This window comes from Camponotus vicinus, unplaced genomic scaffold (genome assembly GCF_025532165.1).
Source record: "Camponotus vicinus isolate PSW18456_S1 unplaced genomic scaffold, iyCamVici1.0 SCAF_13, whole genome shotgun sequence".
Classification (NCBI taxonomy): domain Eukaryota; kingdom Metazoa; phylum Arthropoda; class Insecta; order Hymenoptera; family Formicidae; genus Camponotus; species Camponotus vicinus.
This window is the reverse complement of record NW_028141949.1, coordinates 226,390-249,262: the sequence shown is the minus strand read 5'-3', so window position 1 is coordinate 249,262 and position 22,873 is coordinate 226,390. Positions and strand designations below refer to the sequence as shown.

The 22,873-nt window shown below is 28.1% G+C and overlaps 3 protein-coding genes across 6 annotated transcripts; 1 reads left to right on the top strand and 2 right to left on the bottom strand.

Moving 5' to 3' along the window:
* Positions 1–61: 61 nt before the first annotated feature.
* Ltv1 (LTV1 ribosome biogenesis factor) lies at positions 62–2,258 on the bottom strand. Its single transcript, XM_083086528.1, has 7 exons — positions 2,130–2,258; positions 1,472–2,021; positions 1,176–1,402; positions 968–1,096; positions 715–912; positions 314–553; positions 62–253 (listed from the first exon to the last, which is right to left on the bottom strand). Exons 1-7 carry the CDS (start codon positions 2,130–2,132, stop codon positions 140–142), a joined length of 1,461 nt encoding a protein of 486 aa, XP_082942654.1. The 5' UTR covers positions 2,133–2,258; the 3' UTR covers positions 62–139.
* A 1,196-nt stretch (positions 2,259–3,454) lies between these two features.
* Positions 3,455–5,599, top strand: LOC145964112 (nurim homolog). 2 transcript variants are annotated; one of them, XM_083086522.1, is made up of 3 exons: positions 3,455–3,915; positions 4,172–4,652; positions 5,465–5,599. In XM_083086522.1, the coding sequence occupies exons 1-3, from the start codon at positions 3,771–3,773 to the stop codon at positions 5,586–5,588; spliced, it is 750 nt and encodes a 249-aa protein (XP_082942648.1). In that variant the 5' UTR covers positions 3,455–3,770; the 3' UTR covers positions 5,589–5,599. The 2 variants fall into 2 exon arrangements, with proteins under 2 accessions (XP_082942648.1, XP_082942649.1); XM_083086523.1 differs by having other exon boundaries at positions 3,458–3,900.
* Positions 5,600–5,741: 142 nt separating this feature from the next.
* On the bottom strand, positions 5,742–15,865 carry LOC145964113 (uncharacterized). Of its 3 annotated transcripts, none has more exons than XR_014436346.1 (3): positions 15,678–15,859; positions 14,762–15,094; positions 5,742–6,555 (listed from the first exon to the last, which is right to left on the bottom strand). XR_014436346.1 is itself a non-coding variant. In XM_083086525.1 (3 exons), the coding sequence occupies exons 1-3, from the start codon at positions 15,697–15,699 to the stop codon at positions 6,531–6,533; spliced, it is 456 nt and encodes a 151-aa protein (XP_082942651.1). In that variant the 5' UTR covers positions 15,700–15,861; the 3' UTR covers positions 5,742–6,530. The 3 variants fall into 3 exon arrangements, 2 of the variants coding, with proteins under 2 accessions (XP_082942651.1, XP_082942650.1); XM_083086525.1 differs by having other exon boundaries at positions 15,602–15,861; XM_083086524.1 differs by lacking the exon at positions 5,742–6,555 and adding an exon at positions 9,056–10,172 and having other exon boundaries at positions 15,602–15,865.
* Between the last annotated feature and the right edge of the window lie 7,008 nt (positions 15,866–22,873).

The following is a 22,873-nucleotide window of genomic DNA, read 5'->3' as shown; positions in this document are numbered from 1 at the left end:
TTAGAAATTGGTACAGATATACAGAAAAATTATATATATATAGTTTTATAATAAATTATACATATATATATATATATATATTGCATAAAAACAAAATTATGACATGTTTCCATATTATAAAAAAATTCTACAGAATGTTTTACAACATGCGATTTCCGTGAATGTTTTGTTTGTTATTCAATCTAATTTTTTCTTGACACTTCTTTTCCTCTTTAAATGCCTCTGTATTTGCTTTTCGTTCTATCCTTCTTTCCTAAAATTACAAAAATTAATAATGTGTAAATAAAACTTAATTTAACAATATACTACATACTTTTCTGTATTCTTTGAGTAATTTTTTTCTTTCTTTCCTGGCGTCGGGAGTTTCTCCTTTAGGTCGTATGCTTAAAATGCTTAAGGTGGATTTTCTACTTTCTGCAATGGATTGTGAACTTTTTAATGTATTATCTGTCGCATCAAATTGAGCTAATGCTTCGGCTGTTAATTTTCCAGTGTTGCCTAATACATTTTTTGGGACACCAGTTTTTCGATCAATTTCAATCTTTTTTGAACACTATTAAGAACACGTAAAGCTTTAAAGAATTTAGTTAAAGATTATATACATAATTATATATTCATACCATATTTCTTAGTAAAATAAATGTGAGTTACAAGCATTATATATATTTAATAAAATAATCTAAGCATTATAATATATGTAATAAAATAATTTACCTTTGGAGGATCTGGAATTAATTTAGGGTGATTGTAAATGTTACTATATGTGCTAAGAATACTTTCGCAATCCCATTTATCCTTTTCACGAGCATCGACAATGAGTTGTTCTAAATCATTATCTTCCGAATTCGAATATTCTCTCTCTGTTTCCACAATTTTCATTCTATCTTTCATAAGCTCCGCAATATTCTCCGTCTATAAATACAAAGAAAATTAGTATATTTTTCATTGTACTCTACATTATACTTACATCTTCTTTCTGTTTTTTTTCAAACTCAACAGCATATTGTAAAATAAGATCCGAATCATGCGCTACGTATCCTTCGATTTCATCGCAATCTAAAGCACCAATTTCATTTTCATCGTATGCACCATACAACTATATAATTATAAATAAAAAGAAATTAAAACACATAAATAATAACATTGTAATATATTGAAAAAACAAAAATTTAAACCTGTTCAAATTTATCATCCAACAACGTAAGTTGTTCATTTCGTCTCATCACGCTACTACTCATAGAATATTCTGTAAATCTCGATTTTGTTTCTTCTTCTTTGAAAGTATATTGAGGTCCATTTAAGCTATGTACTTCGTCTGCCTCCTCGTCAGCTAAATTCATGTTACCGTCGGAGGAAACATCAGATTCATTATATTCATTTCCCGATTCATCCAATTCATATTCTAAAAATGTAAAATTGCAAATGTCAGATAAATACAAGAGATATTACTATTCAATTTAAAAAAATTTACCATATTCTCTGTCAGAATTCTCACTATCGCTACTTCCCGCGTTAGCCATTTCTATGAAATTATCCTCCAACTGATTTTCGGGATCGTCAAAATCAAAATCATCATCCATGGCAGCAACCACATCTGGATCAAGATCCAATTGTGGTCCAGAGACTGGTGCCGCTTTATTGAGCATACCAACTTTTTCCTCAACATTTGATGCAAAAACGGAGGATGGTAAGTTAATTTTTGGAGCATCTTTGTCACATTTGGTATGATTAGTATACTCAATGCGTTGCCATTCAACCGACAATGTGTTGACATCTCTAAGGTGTTGTAAATAATTGTAGTCATCATCAAAGTAAATACCATACTTTTGCTGTTCCTCTTTACGCTTTTCATTGTCTACTGTCTTTCTTTCTGTTTTTGCCTCGTGTATCTCACCAACTGGTACGAGAACTCTTTGCGGTGCCGTTTCATCTGCCACTAACGGATCCTTTTGCGATCGATGGACCAGATGGAACGTAACAGAATTTTTCTTGTCGATAAATCTCTTTGTTTTTCCCTTCGGCTGCAATTACATTGTCATTCTATAGAATAGATCCTTACTCGGATCTGCTATTCTAACCTACGAGTGTCTGATAAAAACGAATTTTCCAATACGCATTAAGACACTTACCATTTTAATTTAATTAAATTAATTTAATTAATCGAGCAAGTAAACACCACAAGTAAAATGTAGATTATAGGTGTAGATCATATGGCCATCTACATTAGCATAGGCTATAAACATATAAGATATATATGGCGTTTTCGAATGGTCAGATTTGATCTACCCAGAATAGTTTACTAGACATCATTGACCAATCACAGTTCTTCTTCTGAAGAATGTAACCATACATTCTACAGAAAATAGGACTCTCTGATTAGTTAATCGTTGCTGGTTACCCTAGGCACAGATCGATATAATTGGCTGTGGTCAATCGCAACGTGATCAAACGAGACGCTTCCTTAAAATTTTGTACGTGCAAAAGATCTTAAGCCCAGTCCGACAGTGGCCAGTTAGCTTAACTAGTAGTTAAGTAGTGATGCCAACCACTGAAACAAAATTCGGTAAGCTATTTACAAGGTTAGATTTTGACAAGTTTACTCGTCCAATATCTTCAGTCAAGCCTCTTCTTTGTCTCTAACACTCACAGCATCAGTCCGCTTATTTTCTATTATCAATTTGTATTTTTTTATTAATGATACAAGTACCAGTTTTTCCTCATGACAAAAATTTGGTGTTCGTATACGATTTGTTTTGATATCCATTTTCGTTTTGCGATGAGGTATCGTAATGAGAACGAAGCTAAATATTAATTAAAATAGCTTGTAAATAGCTTACCGAATTTTGTTTCAGTGGTTGGCATCACTACTTAACTACTAGTTAAGCTAACTGACCACTGTCGGACTGGGCCTTAATGGCCGCATTCAGCAGACTCAACTGCTAAGTAGCAATCGAACGTGATTGGTTTCTACTTTCAGGTCCGACCAATTAGCGTCGAATTACATCGGAAAATCTAGTAATGTTGCCCAACTGTTGAGTCCGCTGAATGCGGCCAACGTCTAATAAATTACCCCGGAGCGATTAAACACGACCATTTGAAAACGCCATATGCATTGAAAATTAAAAGTTGAAATTTAACTAATCGGAAACAAAAGAAACTAAAACTTTCTTCTCCCGATTGGCCAATTTGTTATTTGCCGATTCTAAAAATAAGAGCCAATCACGTTCGATGGCCGCATTCAGCAGACTCGATCGCTAAGTAACAATCAAACATGATTGATTTCTACTTTCAGATCCGACCAATCAGCGTCGAATTACATCGGAAAATCTAGGAATGTTATCCAACTGGTGAGTCCGCTAAATGCAGCCATCGAACGTGATTGGCTCTTATTTTTAGAATCGACAAATAAACGTCGAGTGTTGACAAAACGACAACGCAGCAGTTGTTCTACTAAACGTGGCCATTTTCGGATTGGATACATTGTATCTAGATATTTATGTATGTCTATAGTGTTCATCATGTAAAGGCTAGATTGACATAAAATGATGTACACATTTATGTAAAGCGAATTTATTTATTATATTATCCGATATAAATCGGATTTGTGTTTATTTACAAAAAATGTATGTGTTTTCGTGACAAAATAACGTAATAAAGTATTAAATGTACAAAAAATAGAGATATTGAAGTAGAATATTTAAAAATAGAATATTTTTATAACATAAACTCTATGCGTTCTAAGTTATTTATATCACATATCTCTCTCGAAAATGATTCGAAATGTATTAAGTATAACTGTGTGCGCCTCAAGTTTTATGTATACTTGCTACATTTTATGTAACTTAACCTATTTTTTATCAAGTCACAGTAGTAAAAATGAAAATCTTCGTGTGATATCAGGTAAAGTCTCACCTGGTAAGATTTTATATCTTTTTTATTAATTGCTTCTGTTATTAATATAAATTGCTACGCAAAACAATTGAAAAATAAATTCTATTATATATAAAAACAATTGAAAAATATATTCTATTATTTATATATATATATAATAGAATATATTTTTCAGTATATGTATATATACAAACATACTTGTTATTTTTAGAAATACATTTTCTGTTATTAATATTTTTTGTAAAATTAAACAATTAAATATAATTTTATTTCTTTCCAGATGGTAATGGAATACAGTCTACTCTGTGGTCTCTCTTAATAGACGTGTCACTTCTTACAATTTTCATCTTTCAACACTCCATTATGGCCAATGATCTTACTAAGGATATTTTTTCTAAACTACGTATTGAGTATCTCAGCAGAAGTATTTACAATGCTTGCAGCTCTGCAAGTCTTCACTTCCTGATTAATAAATGGCAGCAATCTCCTGCTCTAACAATCTGGAGGATTGAAACTTCCAATGATATAATCTGGATGCTATTTTCTGGTCTCCATGTATTTTTTTGGTGCATTATTTACAGTGGCTGTATCATGATGGATATTGCAGAATTATGTGGCCTCAAACAAGTTTGGTACAAAGTATCTGGAAGAAATAATCCAATGGATACAAAATCTAGAGAGCTATGCAGATATATGAGACATATGAGGCATCCTAGTTTCATTGGATTTCTCGCCATTTTATGGGTCTATCCTTTCATGAGGTAAAATTCTATGAAATCAAATTTCATCTTTTGCATTTGTTTTTGTAATTCTATTATAGAAGAGAATCATATATATATATATATATATATATATATATATATATATATATATATATATATATATATATATATATATATATATATATATATATATATATATATATATATATATATAATGTATTAAATAAATTTAAAATTTAAGATATATTAAGTAAAATACAAGAATAGAAAATTGAAAACAAAGAATATAAATAACAACATAATAAAAAACAATATAACAAAACATAATAAAAGATCAAAGATTTTATTGTGTAAAATTTTAAAATATATCTGTGTGTGTACATATGCATGTAAATATATATAAAAATATACATCTATCACTAACATATACGCAAAATATACCAACAAACATATATACAAAATATAAGAATAAAAAGTTTGAAGTAAAAAAATAGAGAATAAAGAGAGAACATATTTTTATTAAATATTTTCTTGCAATTTTATATACATTATATATGTATATATGTATGTATGTATGTATGTATGTGTGTATGTATGTATGTTGCACATACATATGTATTTTGTCAAAAATATTTTTTATTTAAATATACTAGAATTTATATATATTAATAACTTATTAGACTAATAATTATATTATTATTCTGATATTCTTATAACTGTTACTATAATTGTCTTTCAAATATATGTTAATAGTCATGTAATTATTCATTACTAGTGCATTTAAAAGTGCAATAAATTAATGATTAAAAATTAAATAACTTTACATTAATGAATATAATTTCTTTTTACAGTATAGATCGATTATTATTGGCCACAGTATTAACGATATACATGGCGTTAATGTGGACTATAGATTCTGAAGATTATAATTATCATATCAGATATTTCAGACAGAAACAAATAGAACTCTCTTAATTGTACATTTACCATTTTCTTTTATTTTCACTCCCAATCTTTCTGATATTTTATGCATTATTCTCATAAATTTGATATCAGTTATATAACAAATTTAATGGACTATATAAATTAATAGTGGATCATTATATAATAAAAACACATAAAATGTAATAGTTTTAATTTTATTTTATTTGTCACCATAATTATTTCTATTTAATATTTATAAAACAATTTTTTTCGAACTATTCAATATATAAATTTTCGGTTCACTCTCGCAGGAAAACTTTCGAAGATTGTTTCTATTTTTATATTAGAATTCGCTCATCGCGGATACCTCGAGGTCTTTTTTTGTAACTTTTTCAGAAAAGCAAACAGATTTTAGTCACATCCACACAAATAGGACTATTAAACTAAATAATTATAAAAAACGAAAGAAAATATTATTTTTATTTGTTATTCGATTGAAAGATTTTTGTTTCTCTTTGTATACTATATATATATATGTATATATATGTTGTGGATGTTTCTTCATTATATATATTCTTAAATATATTTTGTTACATTACATATTTCATAATGAATAATTTTTACAATTTTTGTCTATATTTATTTATATTCATAAGAAACATTATTTTTATTAATTCACTCATTAAAAATTCTTATAAATGCTATTAAAAAAAAATAAATTGCAAAATTTGATGCCCTACATGACGCCACAAAATTTTTATTCTATTTGATGATGAATCCGTTTCTATCGTTGTCTTCGGAATCCTGACGACATCTTTACCTGACAGTATTAGAAGTTTCAATTTCAATCTAATGCTGCCCGGTAAGATGTGAACAGATACTCCGTACGTCTTTCGGCAGCCATCTTGCGACCACGTGGAACGCGATCTTTGCTCTCTCTTCGTAAATTCTTCTCCTTTTAACTACATTTTCTTGTACTCTGCTAGCTTCTCCTTATCCTTCGTTTCTGGATCTGGTTCTAGTTTATTAATTTAAATCTTATCAAAATTACTAGAAAATAAATAGAAAATTAATGAACACAATTTATAAATAAAAAGATGTGCTTATATGTATAATTAATAAAAATTTGAAAAGAATTATTATACTTATGCTTAAAAAACAAGCATGTTTATATTAATATATAATACATAATACATATATATGTGAAAAAAGAAATTCCGATACTAAAATAAAATTAGTAAAAAAATCAGGCAAATATCCCTAAATATAAAAAATCAGAAAATAATAAAATTTACTCTTTCTGTTCTGCTCTAGCAGTTTAAATATTACAAAAATCCGAACAAAAATCCGATGGACGATGCCTGCATTTATATGCAGGTGTCGTCATAGTGATATTCGTGAAAGCGAGTTCTGAACTGGTCGCCGCATCAAAATGACTTTTAAGATATACATATAAGTGAAAACATGCGCGTGGTAATATTATATGTATTTATCATATTAAATTTCTTTAAGTATTAGATCAATATAATAATATAAAAAACAAGCATTCAATTATCGTATATAAAATCGTATATTTTGTTCATGACAAAAATTAATGAATTTCAATATAAATATTAATAAGTATTAGTGCACACAAGCGCAGTTCTCTGCATATTTTTTGTAATATAAAAATAATTATAATAAAGAAAGTTATTTCTGAATAAAAAAGATTGATAAACTGAATAAAAACTGTTTTTGTAATTTGTAAATTAAACAAAGCTATACGAAGATAAGTAAGTAGCTCAATACTTGCAGGTGATTTCAAACAATTAACAATCGTATCAGCGATCGAATCTCTTTATGCTAGTAGTTGCAGACTGATAATGCATAATAGTATTAATACGTATCTTAAAAAAATGGTTGCATCTACTAAATATATTTACAAATAAATTTTATTTGCAATGTGTTGGTCAAATTAATTTTTTTCCAAAGAAAAATATGTTATGATAACATAAACATAACTTTTCCACATCATTTTTCTCATTGTAATTCTTTGTATCGTCAAAAAAAAATAATTTCACAATTATAGAATTAAATATATAAAGTAATAGTCAAATAAACGTAAATGTATAATGTTAATGTGTATATATTGTTATCTTAGAATTTTTCTCATTTTCAATGAGATATTCACAATAAGCTATATCAAAAAACACTTGTTCAAGCCAAAATCGATCTGTATCAATATATTGATAATTTTAACATTGACGTCGATTTTAAAAATATCAAATGTTACCTACTTAAAATTTCTGAGATGTAACATAAAATAACGAAAAATAGATTTCAACAATTTAGTTTTTTTGTATATATATTTTATTTAGAAAAAATTATATATATATATATATATATATATATATATGATTTTTTATGTGAATTATTTTAAATAAATAATGATATAATTCAATCATTTCGCGCATATTCCCTTTTTTCACTTAAAAAGATATGTATATCGTTTAATCGTAAAATTTTTTTATTATGTATATCGTACATTGTTAATATATATATTGTTTTTCTTTTTTTTTAGATTTTTGTCGTATTTACATTTATACACACACACACACACACACACACACACATATATATATATATATATATATGTTACACAAAAAATATATTTTCTGGTACAAGTTATGGATTATTATGTCTATAGAATACCGTTTGACAACGGTAATATATATCTGAAACTAGATTCCTGAAATTCTCTAAGCGTGTATGTATTTCATCAAGATATTATTAATTGATGAAACTGGAAATATTGGAATATAACGGAACGAGACTCGTCATAAAAATACTTTTATCGCATTATCAGATGTTTTCCCAGTTTTCAGTTATTTCTTATTAAACAAATATTGTATAGAAAAATATTATAGTATATATGTATAGAGAAATTCAATAAAGAAATTAATTAGAAATAGAATAATAATAAAATATAATAAAAAATATCTAGTGCGCTTTCAGAGAATGTTAAAAGACTCGAAATAAATAATGCTATTATTTTTGTCTACAAAAATTTGTGTCCAATTTTTCAATCAAAGAAGTTATAGTCGAAAGAAAACATCTGTATTATGTTTTTCGAAAATATTTTGTGTATATTTGAAAGTAAAGAAATTTAAAAAGATATAAAATGAATAAAATTGAAAAAGCGCAATAAAGATTTTTTAAAAAGAATGAATAATTTCTAAATTGATTAAAAAAGCTATGATTCCTCTTATTGAACATATTGTACATAGTAAGCAAGTAGTAAAAAAGTAATAACGTTTTAGTATATTATATTATGATTTTTGTTGACAGTTGCTGGAAAAAATTCTTCAAAATTGTTGGAAAAGTTATCGAAAAAATTTCGATACAGTGTATATATTGTATCGATGCAATCTATGTCATAAAACCTTTGATTTCACAGAAATGGGAGAAATAAAATGGACGGTAAATGAATGGAAATGTCGGGTGTTATAAGACACAAGATACGCGACTGAAACTCCATGTTTGTTGGACATGCAAATGAAGTATATTGGTCAATATGTCGTATCATATGAATGACGTGTATTAAAATACGCAAATGAGTCGACAGATTTATAATCATAGGCTTATAAGTATTTAAAACATAAAAGAGTATGCATGCGCGCGCGTGTACATATATATGATATCGATATTAAATAAATAATTAAACAATTTATTATTTGTTGCGAAAAAGTGAGGCATCGAATTGATGCGTGCAATTTTCTTTTCTATTATTTTTTACTCACTCTGTACTCGTGTATACAAAATATAAATATATAATAATAATATATCTATGATATTACTATAATTATGATATTATTGTACTAACATCTTAATTATTATCTCAATTATTATTATCTTCAATACACACACACACACACACACTCTTACACACACATGTATAGGAACATTTCGCTTCAAATATGCTGTAAAAGTTGCCAACTGCATCTTTTCTGGAGCGAGATAACATTTTGGAAAATAATTATTTCTATTCTTTTATATAAGCAAGATTATTATATTTATTTATTTACAAGATTAGAGTACATATATATTTATTTTTTATATTTATGTCTATGTATTAAAAAACCGAGAATAATATTGTTTTGCGAATATATATGTTATAATACAATGATAAAAATAAATTTATACAAGAACATATATATATTTTTCGCCGACCTAACCTGGGTCTGAGGTTTGGGTTAAAGTCAGGTTAGGTTGGAGAAACAAAACTATTTCAATTATTCTAATAGATTAATGATTCAACAAACTGATAAATCGACTGTCTAGCACAATGCTGAAAAATTTAAAATTTTATGAAATACTTTTACATCATGTATATATTAATCATGTTTTTTTCAACTAGCAGAGGGAAGGAGACAAACAGAAAAAGACGGAGGGAGTCAAGCGAGTAAGCGGGGAAAGATACCGTTGCATAAGCTATATTTAGCCGCACCTGCTGGCGCCAGACTATCCGCGCTCGCGCATGCGCTATACGTCGCGGTGACTCTCGACGCGTTTCAAGCAAACAAGCCGATGGCTCGTCCGTCCATCCGGCGTAGGATAAGAGCATGTTACTTGTCGTTCGCGCACCAACAAGTTACACTAGAAGCCATATATATCTTTACATAAGTTAATATTTTCAAGTCGAATGTCATGCAGGTATTCGTACATCATGTATATGGTATGGATGGTACGTAAGCGATGGTTAAAAAAAGTTTCGAATTACATTTTTATCAATTTAATGTTACATATCTATTATTTATTTTTTAATCTTATTATATATTACATTTAATGTTTTATACTTGTGTGAAACGTTTGCCTACAACCAGCAAAAATTAAGTCAAGAGACACGGATGCAATTATATATATATATATATATATATATAATTATATGTATTTACTGAAATGTTTTTTAATGAAACCAACTTCTTAATGATTACATGATTAAATTATACTTTAAAAAGGAACGAAGCATGTTATATACCTTTTGCTAATTGGGAAATTAATTACTCGTCTATTTCGATGAGATAGAAGGGCAGTTTTAATTTTTCGCATTGAAAAGTGTTTTCAAATTCGTAAATACATATGATAGCGGAAACGTGTAAATTGTGTATATGATGAATGCTAATGTTTCATATAAATAATATTCTGTTAGAACTAGAAAAATTCTATTTATTTTAAATATAATTAATCAATCGAAAATAAAGGAATATATCATTTATGTTTGAGGAAAAAAAAACAGAAGACAAGAGAGATGCAATTAGAAAGAAAAACTTTTTACATGTGCACACATACACATATAAATTAATTTTTTTTATTTTTAAAACAAAATTTATTAAAATTTATTTATATATATGAGAATTAAAACAATTGAAGTAAATTATCATGTATAATTTATCACATAGGATCATTTTTTCAAAATTTTATTTTCATGACTAATAATTATATAGTTATAATTTAATTTAATAATATAGCGAACCTAATAATGAATCTAATTATTAGTATATATCAAGTTATTGTGAATCTTTCCATTATAATGAAGATCGTACGCCAAAAATAAGTAATAAATATTATAATATGATATTTTATTGTTAAAATTATTAGTTACTATTATTTTCTATTATTGTCTATGATTCAATGCTATTCTTATCTGTAACTAATTTACAAAAAATGCTCGCGCAAATAAAAATGACTTAAAAGTGCATTGAAAAACATAATAAAGTAGGAATGTTCGTAAAGGCTAACGAATTAGGGTGATGCGACGAAATAAGTATATGTCACAAGAATGACTCAGGGAATACTGCTATAGCGTGGTTAATATAATTAAACATAACGCCACTATTACTGGGTGTGTCGTTTATCCCAGTAAAATTCATTCAATGCAGGAAGTTTCAAAGGAAATTGAGAAATATATCTTTTTGATTACGCATACTGTACATTTTTTGTACATTGACATTAATTAATTTAAGATTAGACGCATGCATGCGCATTTTTTCATTCACATATTTCTATATTTCTATATTTATGTAGTTTAGCAGTTTTTTTATAAATTATATTTAAATAGCTACTTTGCTTTTGAAGTATTTGTAAACTCAAACTTGTGTGTGTGTGTGTGTGTATAAAGATATATAAGTTTTTTTACTCAAATTAATAGTCATTTTAGTATAAATATTTTAAGTATTTGATACAATCTCTCTCTCTCTCTCTCTCTCTCTCTCTCTCTCTCTCTCTCTCTCTCTCTCTCTCTCTCACACTCACTCACTCACTCTCACTAAATCTTTATTAATCAGAAAGTTAAAAAGATCTGAAAAGAATGAAAAATATACTAAATACACGAAGTAATAAAGCTATTAAAAATTACTAAATATTGATAAAGAAACGGAACAAATTTAAATAAAATTTTTATTTAAAAAAATAAATAGATCACATAAAAATATAGTAAATGTGTGCAAATTAAAATAAACGGCGAGTTAAGGAAAAATTAAAATTATACTTAAAGAAAAAAGACAAACTATATATAATATGTAAGAATAATATATAATAGATAGAAATAAACTATATAAATTATTATAAATTAAATATTGCTATACAATCTTACATTTATTAATCTTACATTACATTTTATCGAGGAGAAAAATGCTAAATTAAAATTGCTAACAAATAAATCTCTAATAAAATTGATATTGCGAAATTATATATTTTTACATATATATTTTCCATATTCATAAAAAAAATATAAATGTTTATGTTTCATGTTTTTACTGTAGCACATCTTTGTATAACTTTTTCTTAAATTCTACATTAATTTTTTAAAATTTTTTGAAAAATTAAGCAATTTAATATGAAAGAATTATAGTAAATTCAATATAGGTATCAATTTATTTTTCGTGCATCTGTCCTAGTCTGATATCTATCACTTTGATTTTCTTTAGAGAACCATGTTAAAACCGCGTGGCGACCGCGTTATCTCGCAATTACGTAATTGATAGCGAGTTACACTTTAAACCAGTCTTCGTGCCAAAAATACTTATTTTTTTTTAATTATTACATATATTTTACATTCTTATATATTAAGTTACAAAGAAAGAAAACAAATATATGTAGCATTATAAAGCCGTACTATAAAAATATAAATAAATATATAAAGTATATTTAAATAAATAAATTATATTGAATATTACATTAAAAATATTGATGCAAAATATGATTACACCTTGCATTCTATTATTTTACGATAAAAAAAAGATAAAGCTAAAATCTTATACAATAAACGGCATAATTATATGATAAGAAAATTATTATAATTATATAATAACCAAACAATATATTAAAAAATGAAATGTTATTAATATTGTAATATTAAAAATGTTATTTATAATTAAATACTTAAATAAAATAACTTGTATCGACATTATGTAAAAAATACTAATTTTATGTAAAAAGTACTAATTTTATTGATCTTTCCTTATATTTCACATTTTTATATTTTATAAAAAAAGCTTGCATAAAAAAACTGAATATAGTATAAATATGAATAAATGATTATGAATTTACATCCAAATTTACATCAAATTAAAATGTAATGTAAATGAATTGTAAAAAAATTATCAGATGTATGCGTATGTATATGTTCATATATACGTATATATCATATATTATATGTATATACACACACTTACATATTATAAATTCTAATAAAAAAAAATTTTTTACATATTTTTTTCAAATTATATGTATGTAAAAAATCAAAGTTTCATAAAAAGATGTATTACAAATGAAATTTTAAATGTTTTAAATAATTTTAAATGTTTCAATAATTTTTTCAAATATTATCCCTTTCAATTTAAATTCATCTTTAAAAGTATCTTTAAAATATTATAAAATTATATATTATACGGAATAAAATATAAAATATACTTATAAACATACTAATAATTAAAAATTGTAAATATGCTATAGATAACAATTATAATTATAAAATAAAAAATTCAATATATGAAATGGCATTAATAGAATATATGCGCGCGCGTGTATGTGTGTGTAAAAGAATAAAATGACTTTTTCGTGTCCCACTGAAGTATAAATATTTCAAAAGCCATTTTCAGGTACATTAATTTCTCGTCGTTTATAGTATGTATTATAAGAGATAAATCAAAAGTTGTGTATATAAAAGAAATAATCTATTTTTTATAATTTAAAATAACATTTGGAAAATTTTGCAATGCACCAATTATTTTCACACCAAGATATTTAAACAAATTTTGTTTTAATAATTTAGCAAAAAAGGACAGTACAATTGAAAAATTTCATCAGATAATAAAATATTAATATATAAGAGAAATTATACATGTGTGTAAGTATTTATGTGCGTGTGTGTATGAGTGTACAATATCTGTATGTTTACAGACATTTTATAAAAATAGCCTTTTTTACAAAAAGGCATAAAATCTTCACAGGCCGGAGTTTTATTAAAATTTTAAATTTGTCACAAAAAAGTTGGGTTTATAAAGAACTTGCGACAAATATATATATATATATATATATATATATATATATATATATATATATATATTCTTTTTTACAGAATATGAAATGCCGAAAGAGCTAAATTTAACTGAAAACTTATCAAGAATGACCAAGAAATATTTATTAAGAAAAAAATAAAATAGCGAATCTTGAGAACTTTGTACTATAAAGAACCAAGACCAAAAAATGTGAAATAAACATACTGTTTCTGCATTAACGAGTAAAAAATATTTTTTCACGACAATCTAAAAAAGCTATTCTCAAGAAGATTTTTGAAAGAAAATAAGTATTCTCTTGGCAAGAATTTTTTAGAAATTTAATTTAATCGCAAACAATTAACAGAAAACATATATTATTTTTATTGTAATAGATGCAATCGAAAATATTTTTTTTCTTGTATAAATTATTTCTGTAACGGAAAGATTAAGAAAAACTGCAATTATAAAAAAAAGAAAAAAATAGTTAATACAGATTTTAAAAATATAGATGTAAAGATTTAAAATAGAAAAGATGTCTGTGTGTGTGTATATATATAAAATGCGAGATACTTCTACAGAGCAGATAGAAAATATATATTTTCATATGGATAGGATATTTATATATATGTATAAAGAAATCACTTGGGTTAGACATCTCGATTTCGGTTGAGCTCGATCTTCACTTACTTGATGCCGAGAAGATGTTTATACCAGCCAGCTGCGCGCACATTGCGCCGCTGAAGATCGATCGGTCGGTCGGTCGGTCGGTCGCTCGCTCGCTCGCTCACTCGCTCGAGAAGGAAAACGACGACATGGCGCCTGTCCTTTAGCGCGTAGGATCTGATACCTGGGATATTCTTCTCGTTCTCGTCGTCGTGATCGTCGTAGTCGTGGTCGTCGTCGTCGTCATCATCATCATCATCATCGTCATCGTCACCGTCGTCGTCGTATCGTAAACGCCTCACGATCTCGTATGAAACGTCCGTGACGGACTCCACCCTCTTCGCTCGTCGGGGAGATCTGCGGTTCATCGAGAGAGTAGCCTTTGGAGGAGGGGGAAGGAAAGGAGAGAAGGGACTGCGACGTCCATCGCGCGAGTCGCGCGCGCAGGCCTAAAAAGCGCACTGTCAGCCGGAAGCGTGTAGCACACGATATCGAGGAGGGGAAGGAGGATGAGAAGGAGAAGGTGGTGGTATGGAAAGATATCGAGAAACAGAGAGAAGGGAGGAGCGAGTGGAGAAGGCAGGAGCAGCAGCGAAGAACGAGAGGAGAGGAGAGGAGAGGAGAGAAGAGGAGATAGAGGCCTTGGCACCGGATATACGATCAATTTAAATCTGTAGGAATGCGCGACGAGAAAATGTGTATATGTAGAAATATCGCGTTTCTCTAATCGCGAAAGAATCATCTTTCTCGTGAACCAAGTACATTATCGATTTCTCTCTTTCATTTTTTTCAATCGATTCAACGCTACGCCGCGAATAAGGACACGAGCAAACGCAAAACGAAAGAATAGAAAAAGTTACACACAAGCAACATCGATGCACCTTGACCGATCGAAGCGAACTGAGCGGCCGCGTTGCGCGTCGACCGGCTGGCAACGTACCGTCAACCTCTCCTTCCTCCATGTTGCTATACCAGTGCGCCGGTGCCGTCGCAACTCGCAACTACCTCCGCTCTCCGCTACCGCCGCGCCCGCCGTTACCGCACCCCTCTCCCCCTCCCCCGCCGCCAGAGTCGCGTCGCGCGACACACTCGGGCTCCGACGCGCTCTCGGCGCACTGCCATCGACGCAACGACGGCCGCTATGTATGTGGGCTGTGGGACGCGGGGAGGGGGAAGTGCGCGCGCACGGGAGCGCACGTTGAGTTCGGAAGCCGCCGGTCGTGCCGTGCGCCGCGCGGTGTCCGACATGCCGCGTTGGCATGCTACGCTATGAGAATGAGCACGGTAAGAAGAGGTACGGGGGAAGAACGGATGGTTTCACGCGGTTTCGGCGACACAGGCACAGGGATTGGCTGACCGTGAATGGCGCAGGTGGCGGCGGACCGGCCGGCCGGCCGACCGTCCCGTCCCGGTCACCCCGGTCGCCCCGGCCGGTTCGGTTAGGGCAATGACTGCATTTAACGTGCCATCATGCACACGCGTTAAGAGAATCGAAGTCACACACGACGCCTTATGTTAGCGATACGTTTTGCTAGATATTCCAATTAAATGTATTAACGTAATACGTTTTGTTCTCTTTTTTTTTTTCGCCCGTACAATCTTGGATCAAAACTCGTAATTTTGCGATCAAAGTATTTAATTTCTAAATTAATTTTGGGCTATTTTCGGATTTATATTTCCAACAATTTCCAACAACTTTCACAAAATTGTAAATAAAGATTATTATTTGCACTTGTAACTAGCATTATTACTTGCACTATTACTTGTAAATTTATTGTTAAATGAGCATCAAGGTATCAGTTTCTTATAATTATTTTGATGACTGTTTAAGTTATTTTTTTATGTAAAAGCAAGAGTATAGAAAGCAAATATTATTTTTTTTAATCTCTTATAATCCTCCCACTTCTTTCCATTACTTATAATAATAGAATAATCGAGTTATATGGAAACTAAACAATTTTTCGCGATTTTTAGATTCGTTAAAATCTGTTATAATTTAAAGTTTCTCCATATACAAGATAAATGCTGAATAATTTTTATAACATTTTTTTTGTTGTTTTCTAAATAAATTTATTTTTTGGAGAAAGAAAATGTATGACAGACTATATTATGAATTATATTATGTATAGAAGGAAGAGAGAGAGAGAGAGAGAGAGAGAGAGAGAGAGAGAGATAAAACAGGGTGTTTTTGTACGTATTGTTAATTTTTAATATGACTTTTCTTTGCTTCTAGACGCTACTTATATGTATACTTGATTTACTCCATCACGCCCCTTAATCAGCAGGTTAACATACTTTTTTGCAAGATCGCTATGCGCGTGTATTCCAATAATTAAGTACGTACGCACACGTAGGATTATTTAGGATTATGCCGGCAGATCTGTATGTCTCTCGCCATACGATTTCAATTATTACTATGAGCCACTTTACACTGAAAATTGAAATTGCACTTGGATTTTAATAACGGGAATGAAATGACTAAAGGTTAAATCTTTTCTCCGTTCCATTTTCGATAATTATTGAACATTGAAGTTATAGATTATAAATCAAAGTTTAGCTCGTCTTTCGATAGTGCGTATCGTTCAATGGTTAATTATTGGTTTTCGATCATATGACCAACAAACGTGAATAAACAGTCATTCAAAATAAAAGATAGATCTTAGATTTTGTATCTTGACGAAATTCTTATACTTATAATTCTTAATAAGCTTAATCATATTATCACACGTATTAATTAAATATATTATTTTGTTGTTCGAGAATTCATCTTGGTTTCATCGTATCGTTTTACATAACCGATGCACTTATATTCGACGTCAATAATCTTATCGGCGTCGACCCCGATGACCCTGTAATGTTTTTGTTCTGTGGCCCAAATCCAAAAAATTTTATCGACACATTCGTCATTCGTTCTTACGAAATAGGGCCAGAGGCTTTCTTGATAACGGTGTAGCAAAATAAATTTGATATGCATAGAGAGAATAATAGATATGTATAATTACATAAATAAACAATGTTTTTACATTTTATATCTCATTATATATTTTATTTGATATATAGTTTTATTTTATATCACTCAATTTTTTTCATCTTGTATATGCACGCGCGCCCATACATGCACGCACGCACGCACACACATTTTATTTTATTTTTATTCTTCATTCTATTTCTTTTATTTTATTATATTTAATCTTTCTTTTAAGTATTCTCTCTTTGATAAAATTTTATCAAAGAGATCAAGTTTTATCGATATTACTATAGTAGACAAAAAATTCTAATAAAAATAACATTTATTTAAAAAATATGATATAATATTACTTTTAATATTTTTCACTTTTATATTTTAATATTTTTAATTAAAATTTTTCAAATGACAAAGTTTTATTTTATTTAAACAATAAAATGTCTATCTAATGTTAAAGAACCATATCTTTTCGCTTGTGCAGCATAGTTTAATAATGTAGATATAATATTTTATTGTAGAAAAGAGTGGAAAAAGAATTAATGAACCGTATATATTGCGGAATTAATGAACCGTATATTTTTGTGTGTGAATATAGATACATTGGTAAAATATAAAATACAAAATAACATATCAAAAAAGTTCCCGAAAAATTAAATAATAAAAGTATTTGTTATATTATATAAATTTTTTATTCTCTCGAGTCGTAAGTTTTGAAATATAAGAATTTAAAATTGGCCAATATACCAATTGTTGTTTTATAGAGTTATTTGTTTGTGAATTATACATATATGCGTCACTAATACTAACGCGCATGCGATTTATAAACAAGCGATTGTTTAAACATAATAGATTGGCTGGAAGACAACTTCAAATTCTTATATCTCATAAACTTATATTGCTTAAAATGCAAAATTACATACTTTTGTTATTTAATTTTTCGAGAACTTTGCTGTAGTATTTTCATTCGCGAATTTCAAGACTATATATTTATTATACATATTTACTATATATTTATGCATACATATACATATATATACTACTTATACATATACGTGTGTGTATAACGGACTTTTTTAAAATTACACAGAAAAAATACACTTCAAGTTTAAAATTAATTATACGATGAATAAAATCAGATATTTGCCGACCTGAAGAGACCCGTTCACATGCAAATGCATTTTTTTCTATGCGTGCGACTATGTTCATGAATATATGGAAGCGCGCTTGATTCCATAATCTTTAGCTATTGTCACATCATGTATAGAGACCATTTCAAAACTTCGTCGATAAACTATCACGACGTAAGAATAAAATGAATAGGGTCTTGGCAGAAATAATGTTTGAGACATGTACATGATTACGATAAAATTAATTACGTAATATATTAGATTATTCCAACATTTTATATATAATATAAATGATAGACTTACTAATCACAAATCAAAATCGATTCTTTTTAAATAAATATTTTTGTTGAGAGAAATTATCAGCTTTTTCATATTGTCGCACTTCTTCGATTCTTCATATTATAGATATAAGGTCATTAAATTGGCAAAATTTTATCTTAATGATATATTCTTTGATTAAAATTGTTTTCTTAGCAAAAATGAGAGATTGAAGAAATTTATTTAGTGAGCAAATTCAAGTTTGTAACATTTATAAGATTATTATTTGTACAGGCGCATGGAAGATATATAAAGAGCAATACTTGATATGCACATGATAGAATCGAATTTGCACATATTCAGAAAAATTTTAAATGAACTATATGCTACTTTATTAATTTATATTTATTATTTACTTAATCACACACAATTAATTATCACTTATTATTTATAGTATTCGACGCCACCTTCAAATGAACGAGACAATTGTTAACATTTTGGATCATTTGAACATTTTGGAATATTAGAGTTTTGAGATATCAGCTCTTCTTAATATTCTATATTATCGAGGCCTAAAGAAATGATCCAAATCGAGATTTCATAAAATATATCTATGACGAAAATATACCAGACATCTCGATTAATGGCAGATGATGGCATTGATCGCCACATTTATGGCGGTCATCATTATATTTAGGAATAATAAATAGAATTTATATCAAAGAGCGTAGAGACGTGTTATTTTTGTAATCTTTTCTTTTCCTTATATTCCTCTCTTTTACTTTCTTCGTTTCGTCTCGCGCTTTTTTCGTTCCATTTTCAATAATTATTGAGCATTGAAGCATTTGAACATTTAACATTTAGGAATCTTTCTTGTATATGTGTGTATGTGCGTGCGTTCTATGTACATGTACACACAAGATATATATATATATATATACACTATTATTATTCCTGTACAAGTTTTATTTACATAACAAAATTATTTCCAATTTATTTTGTATGTCAACACAAAACAATGATATATTTTTTAAACTATATAAATAATTTTTCGTAATATAGATATATATTACATGTCTATATACATTTTGATGTTTTTAATAGTGCGATAATGGTATATATAACGTTTTCTTATAGAATGATATGCATAATAATTAATCTTATTAGTATATATTATTTTAAATGAACACTGTTTGTGAAAAGCGGTCAATTCGATTAATCGTGAATCTATCTTTCGCCCGATGACCTGTGGTCCAGCCGCACTAATCTCTCTCTCGCGTAGTTAACATAACATTTTCCGCGCGCTCCTTCAATCCTCACTACTGTCACCAAAAAAAGCAGATAACCCGAGATACGCTCACCCGGGTACGCGTATTCTCGTTATCATTCGTTCCCGTGACTTGATTTCAAATCGTGTTGCTAGGCAAATGTAAAATTATGAAATTTTACGGCTGTAATCTCTCTCTCTCTCTCTCTCTCTCTCTCTCTCTCTCTCTCTCTCTCTTGCAATTCTCTTATTGTTTCAATTAATTGGTCGATCAACACATTAATATTTAATGATCGTAATCAATAAATTAATTATTGATAAAAAATATTTTTTCATCTTTTTAAAATATTTATAATATATAAGTAAAATGAACTTGATTTATATAAACATATTTATTTTTTCAATATGCACTCAACAGTTGTTATTTTTTATATTTTTATTTATATTTAATTTCTCTTTCAAGATCAGATTTGGTTCATACAGAAATAAATCTCTAATCGTTTTTTTAATAGATTCCTGTGTTTTAGAATGTAAAAATAGCATTTACATTTATAAATTTCGCAAATGATTATTTTGACATAATGCAAACATAGAAAATTGAACTTAATAAAAATTATAAAGGTTTTGATCTCTAGAGAGTTGACTATGACAATATAGTTTGAAAAAAACTATATGAACGATGGGGGCGTAGGTTGTTCACAAACATGGGAGTGCCGTAAATAGAGGATCGATGGCAAAAAGAGAGAAAGATAGCGAAAAAGTGGATCTTCCTATATCGTTTGACCATTCCTTTTATAAACGGGCGTAGCCCTTATATATGTGCCTTAGATTATTATATGTAATTTCCGTTTTCCCGGGAAATGTCAAGAGACAAAGCCGCTTTAATTGGCGGTCCAAGATTTATAGATAAAAAATTTCGTAATTTTTAAAGAAAAATTTTGGAATGTTATAAATAATATATTTTCTTCTCCCTTTATATACAGCTCGTAATTAAATTGTTAAATCATTACACATTGTCATTTGTCGTCCAAAATATCATTTCTATATATATTTTGAGCGCACCATAATTTTAAGAAAATACAATGTATAATATATAATTTAGTAAAGGTATTTCTTTCTTTCGCATTTCTCGGAATAAAGTCATTTTTAAAAAAGCTGTTTTAATCAAATACATACGAAAATTTTAAAATATAAGAAACTACAAATTATAATAAAAGTTATGATGTGTTAAAACATTTTTAAAAAATTCAAATATTAAATTTAAATATTTTATTTTTATTTCAAAGATTTCATGAATATGTATTAGGAATATAAGAATTGCAAGATCTCTTAAATAGAATTATTTTACAATTATTATAAATGTTAAACATTTTAAGGTTTCTAATATCTCAAGGGATAATTTTTTAGAAACTTTCTTTTTTAACGATTAGAGAATCTTAAAAATTATTTTCCAAATTATAAAAAATTTAAAAAAATCAAAAAATTTTTAATTTGTTTATTTCAGGAATTGTAAAATTATTAAAGATATGTTAAATATATGTACAAAGAATTGTATTTTTAAAAGCTTTCTTACTTTCAAGAATTTATATTTTTAGGAATTTTCTTAAAATTTTTAGGAATATTCTTAAAATTTCGAGAATTTTGTTTAAAAATTTTATGAGAACGTTGCATGAAACAAATTATCATATAATATATTACATTTTATGTACAATATATGACCTCATTATTAGTTTATAATTTACTCGCACCCTATAAATTATTTTAAGACGGTCCTAATAGCGAATTATTAAAACGCGTGAAATGGATACGCGAAAAGAAATGAGCGGAAACCAACCGATTATGCGCGCATATAAGCAATTGTAAATCGTTATGTTAATATCGTTGCCGGGGTTTGCCGGGGTCGCGACGGGTCACCATGACGTCAGCGGATGCAGCGACTCTCCGTTGTACGACGAACTGATATATTGTATATATGTGCGTATGTATATTGACAGTATCAATAAAAAAATATTACAGCAGCATTTTTCCGTTAAAATTAGTTTTGTCAAATGTTATTTTTTAATAGTATTTGCTCTAAAAAGTTTTTTAATAGTACATGTTCTAAAAAATATTGCTCTAATCTACATGTAAATTTTCATATCTATTTAATGTTTTGTTTCAATTGTAAACAAAAAACTTTTGAGGAGATATCTATTATACAAAGATAAATTTTTTTTTAATTTTTAAGAAATTAGTTTTTAAAAATTTTTCAAGTTGTAATATTTTCCATCAATATATCTATATAAAAGTATCCATATAAATATTTAAGAGAAAAGAGAAAAAATGAGAAAATAAGTAATATTTTTTGTAAAATAATTTCTAAAGTAAATGAATAATTAAATAGTAAATTTCAAAATTTATATTTTTATAAATTTTTTTCTTTCTTTTTTCTATTCTTTTCTCTCTTTAAACTTTGATTTTATTTTAATTTTTAATCTTTACACTAAAATTTTATATATTTTAATTTAACTTAAATATAT

Coding starts and splice junctions, on each gene's coding strand:
- LOC145964113 (XM_083086524.1), bottom strand. CDS start 15,699: ATGGAGGAAGGAGAGGTTGACGGTACGTTGCCAGCCGGTCGACGCGCA. Junction 15,095..15,601: donor AAGGTGCATCGATGTTGCTT/GTGTGTAACTTT, acceptor GATGAACCGCAG/ATCTCCCCGACGAGCGAAGA. Junction 10,173..14,761: donor AAACATCTTCTCGGCATCAA/GTAAGTGAAGAT, acceptor TATGGCTTCTAG/TGTAACTTGTTGGTGCGCGA.
- Ltv1 (XM_083086528.1), bottom strand. Junction 1,403..1,471: donor GAATTCTGACAGAGAATATG/GTAAATTTTTTT, acceptor TTACATTTTTAG/AATATGAATTGGATGAATCG. Junction 254..313: donor TACTCAAAGAATACAGAAAA/GTATGTAGTATA, acceptor TTGTAATTTTAG/GAAAGAAGGATAGAACGAAA.
- LOC145964112 (XM_083086522.1), top strand. CDS start 3,771: ATGATTCGAAATGTATTAAGTATAACTGTGTGCGCCTCAAGTTTTATG. Junction 3,916..4,171: donor ATCAGGTAAAGTCTCACCTG/GTAAGATTTTAT, acceptor ATTTCTTTCCAG/ATGGTAATGGAATACAGTCT. Junction 4,653..5,464: donor TGGGTCTATCCTTTCATGAG/GTAAAATTCTAT, acceptor TTCTTTTTACAG/TATAGATCGATTATTATTGG.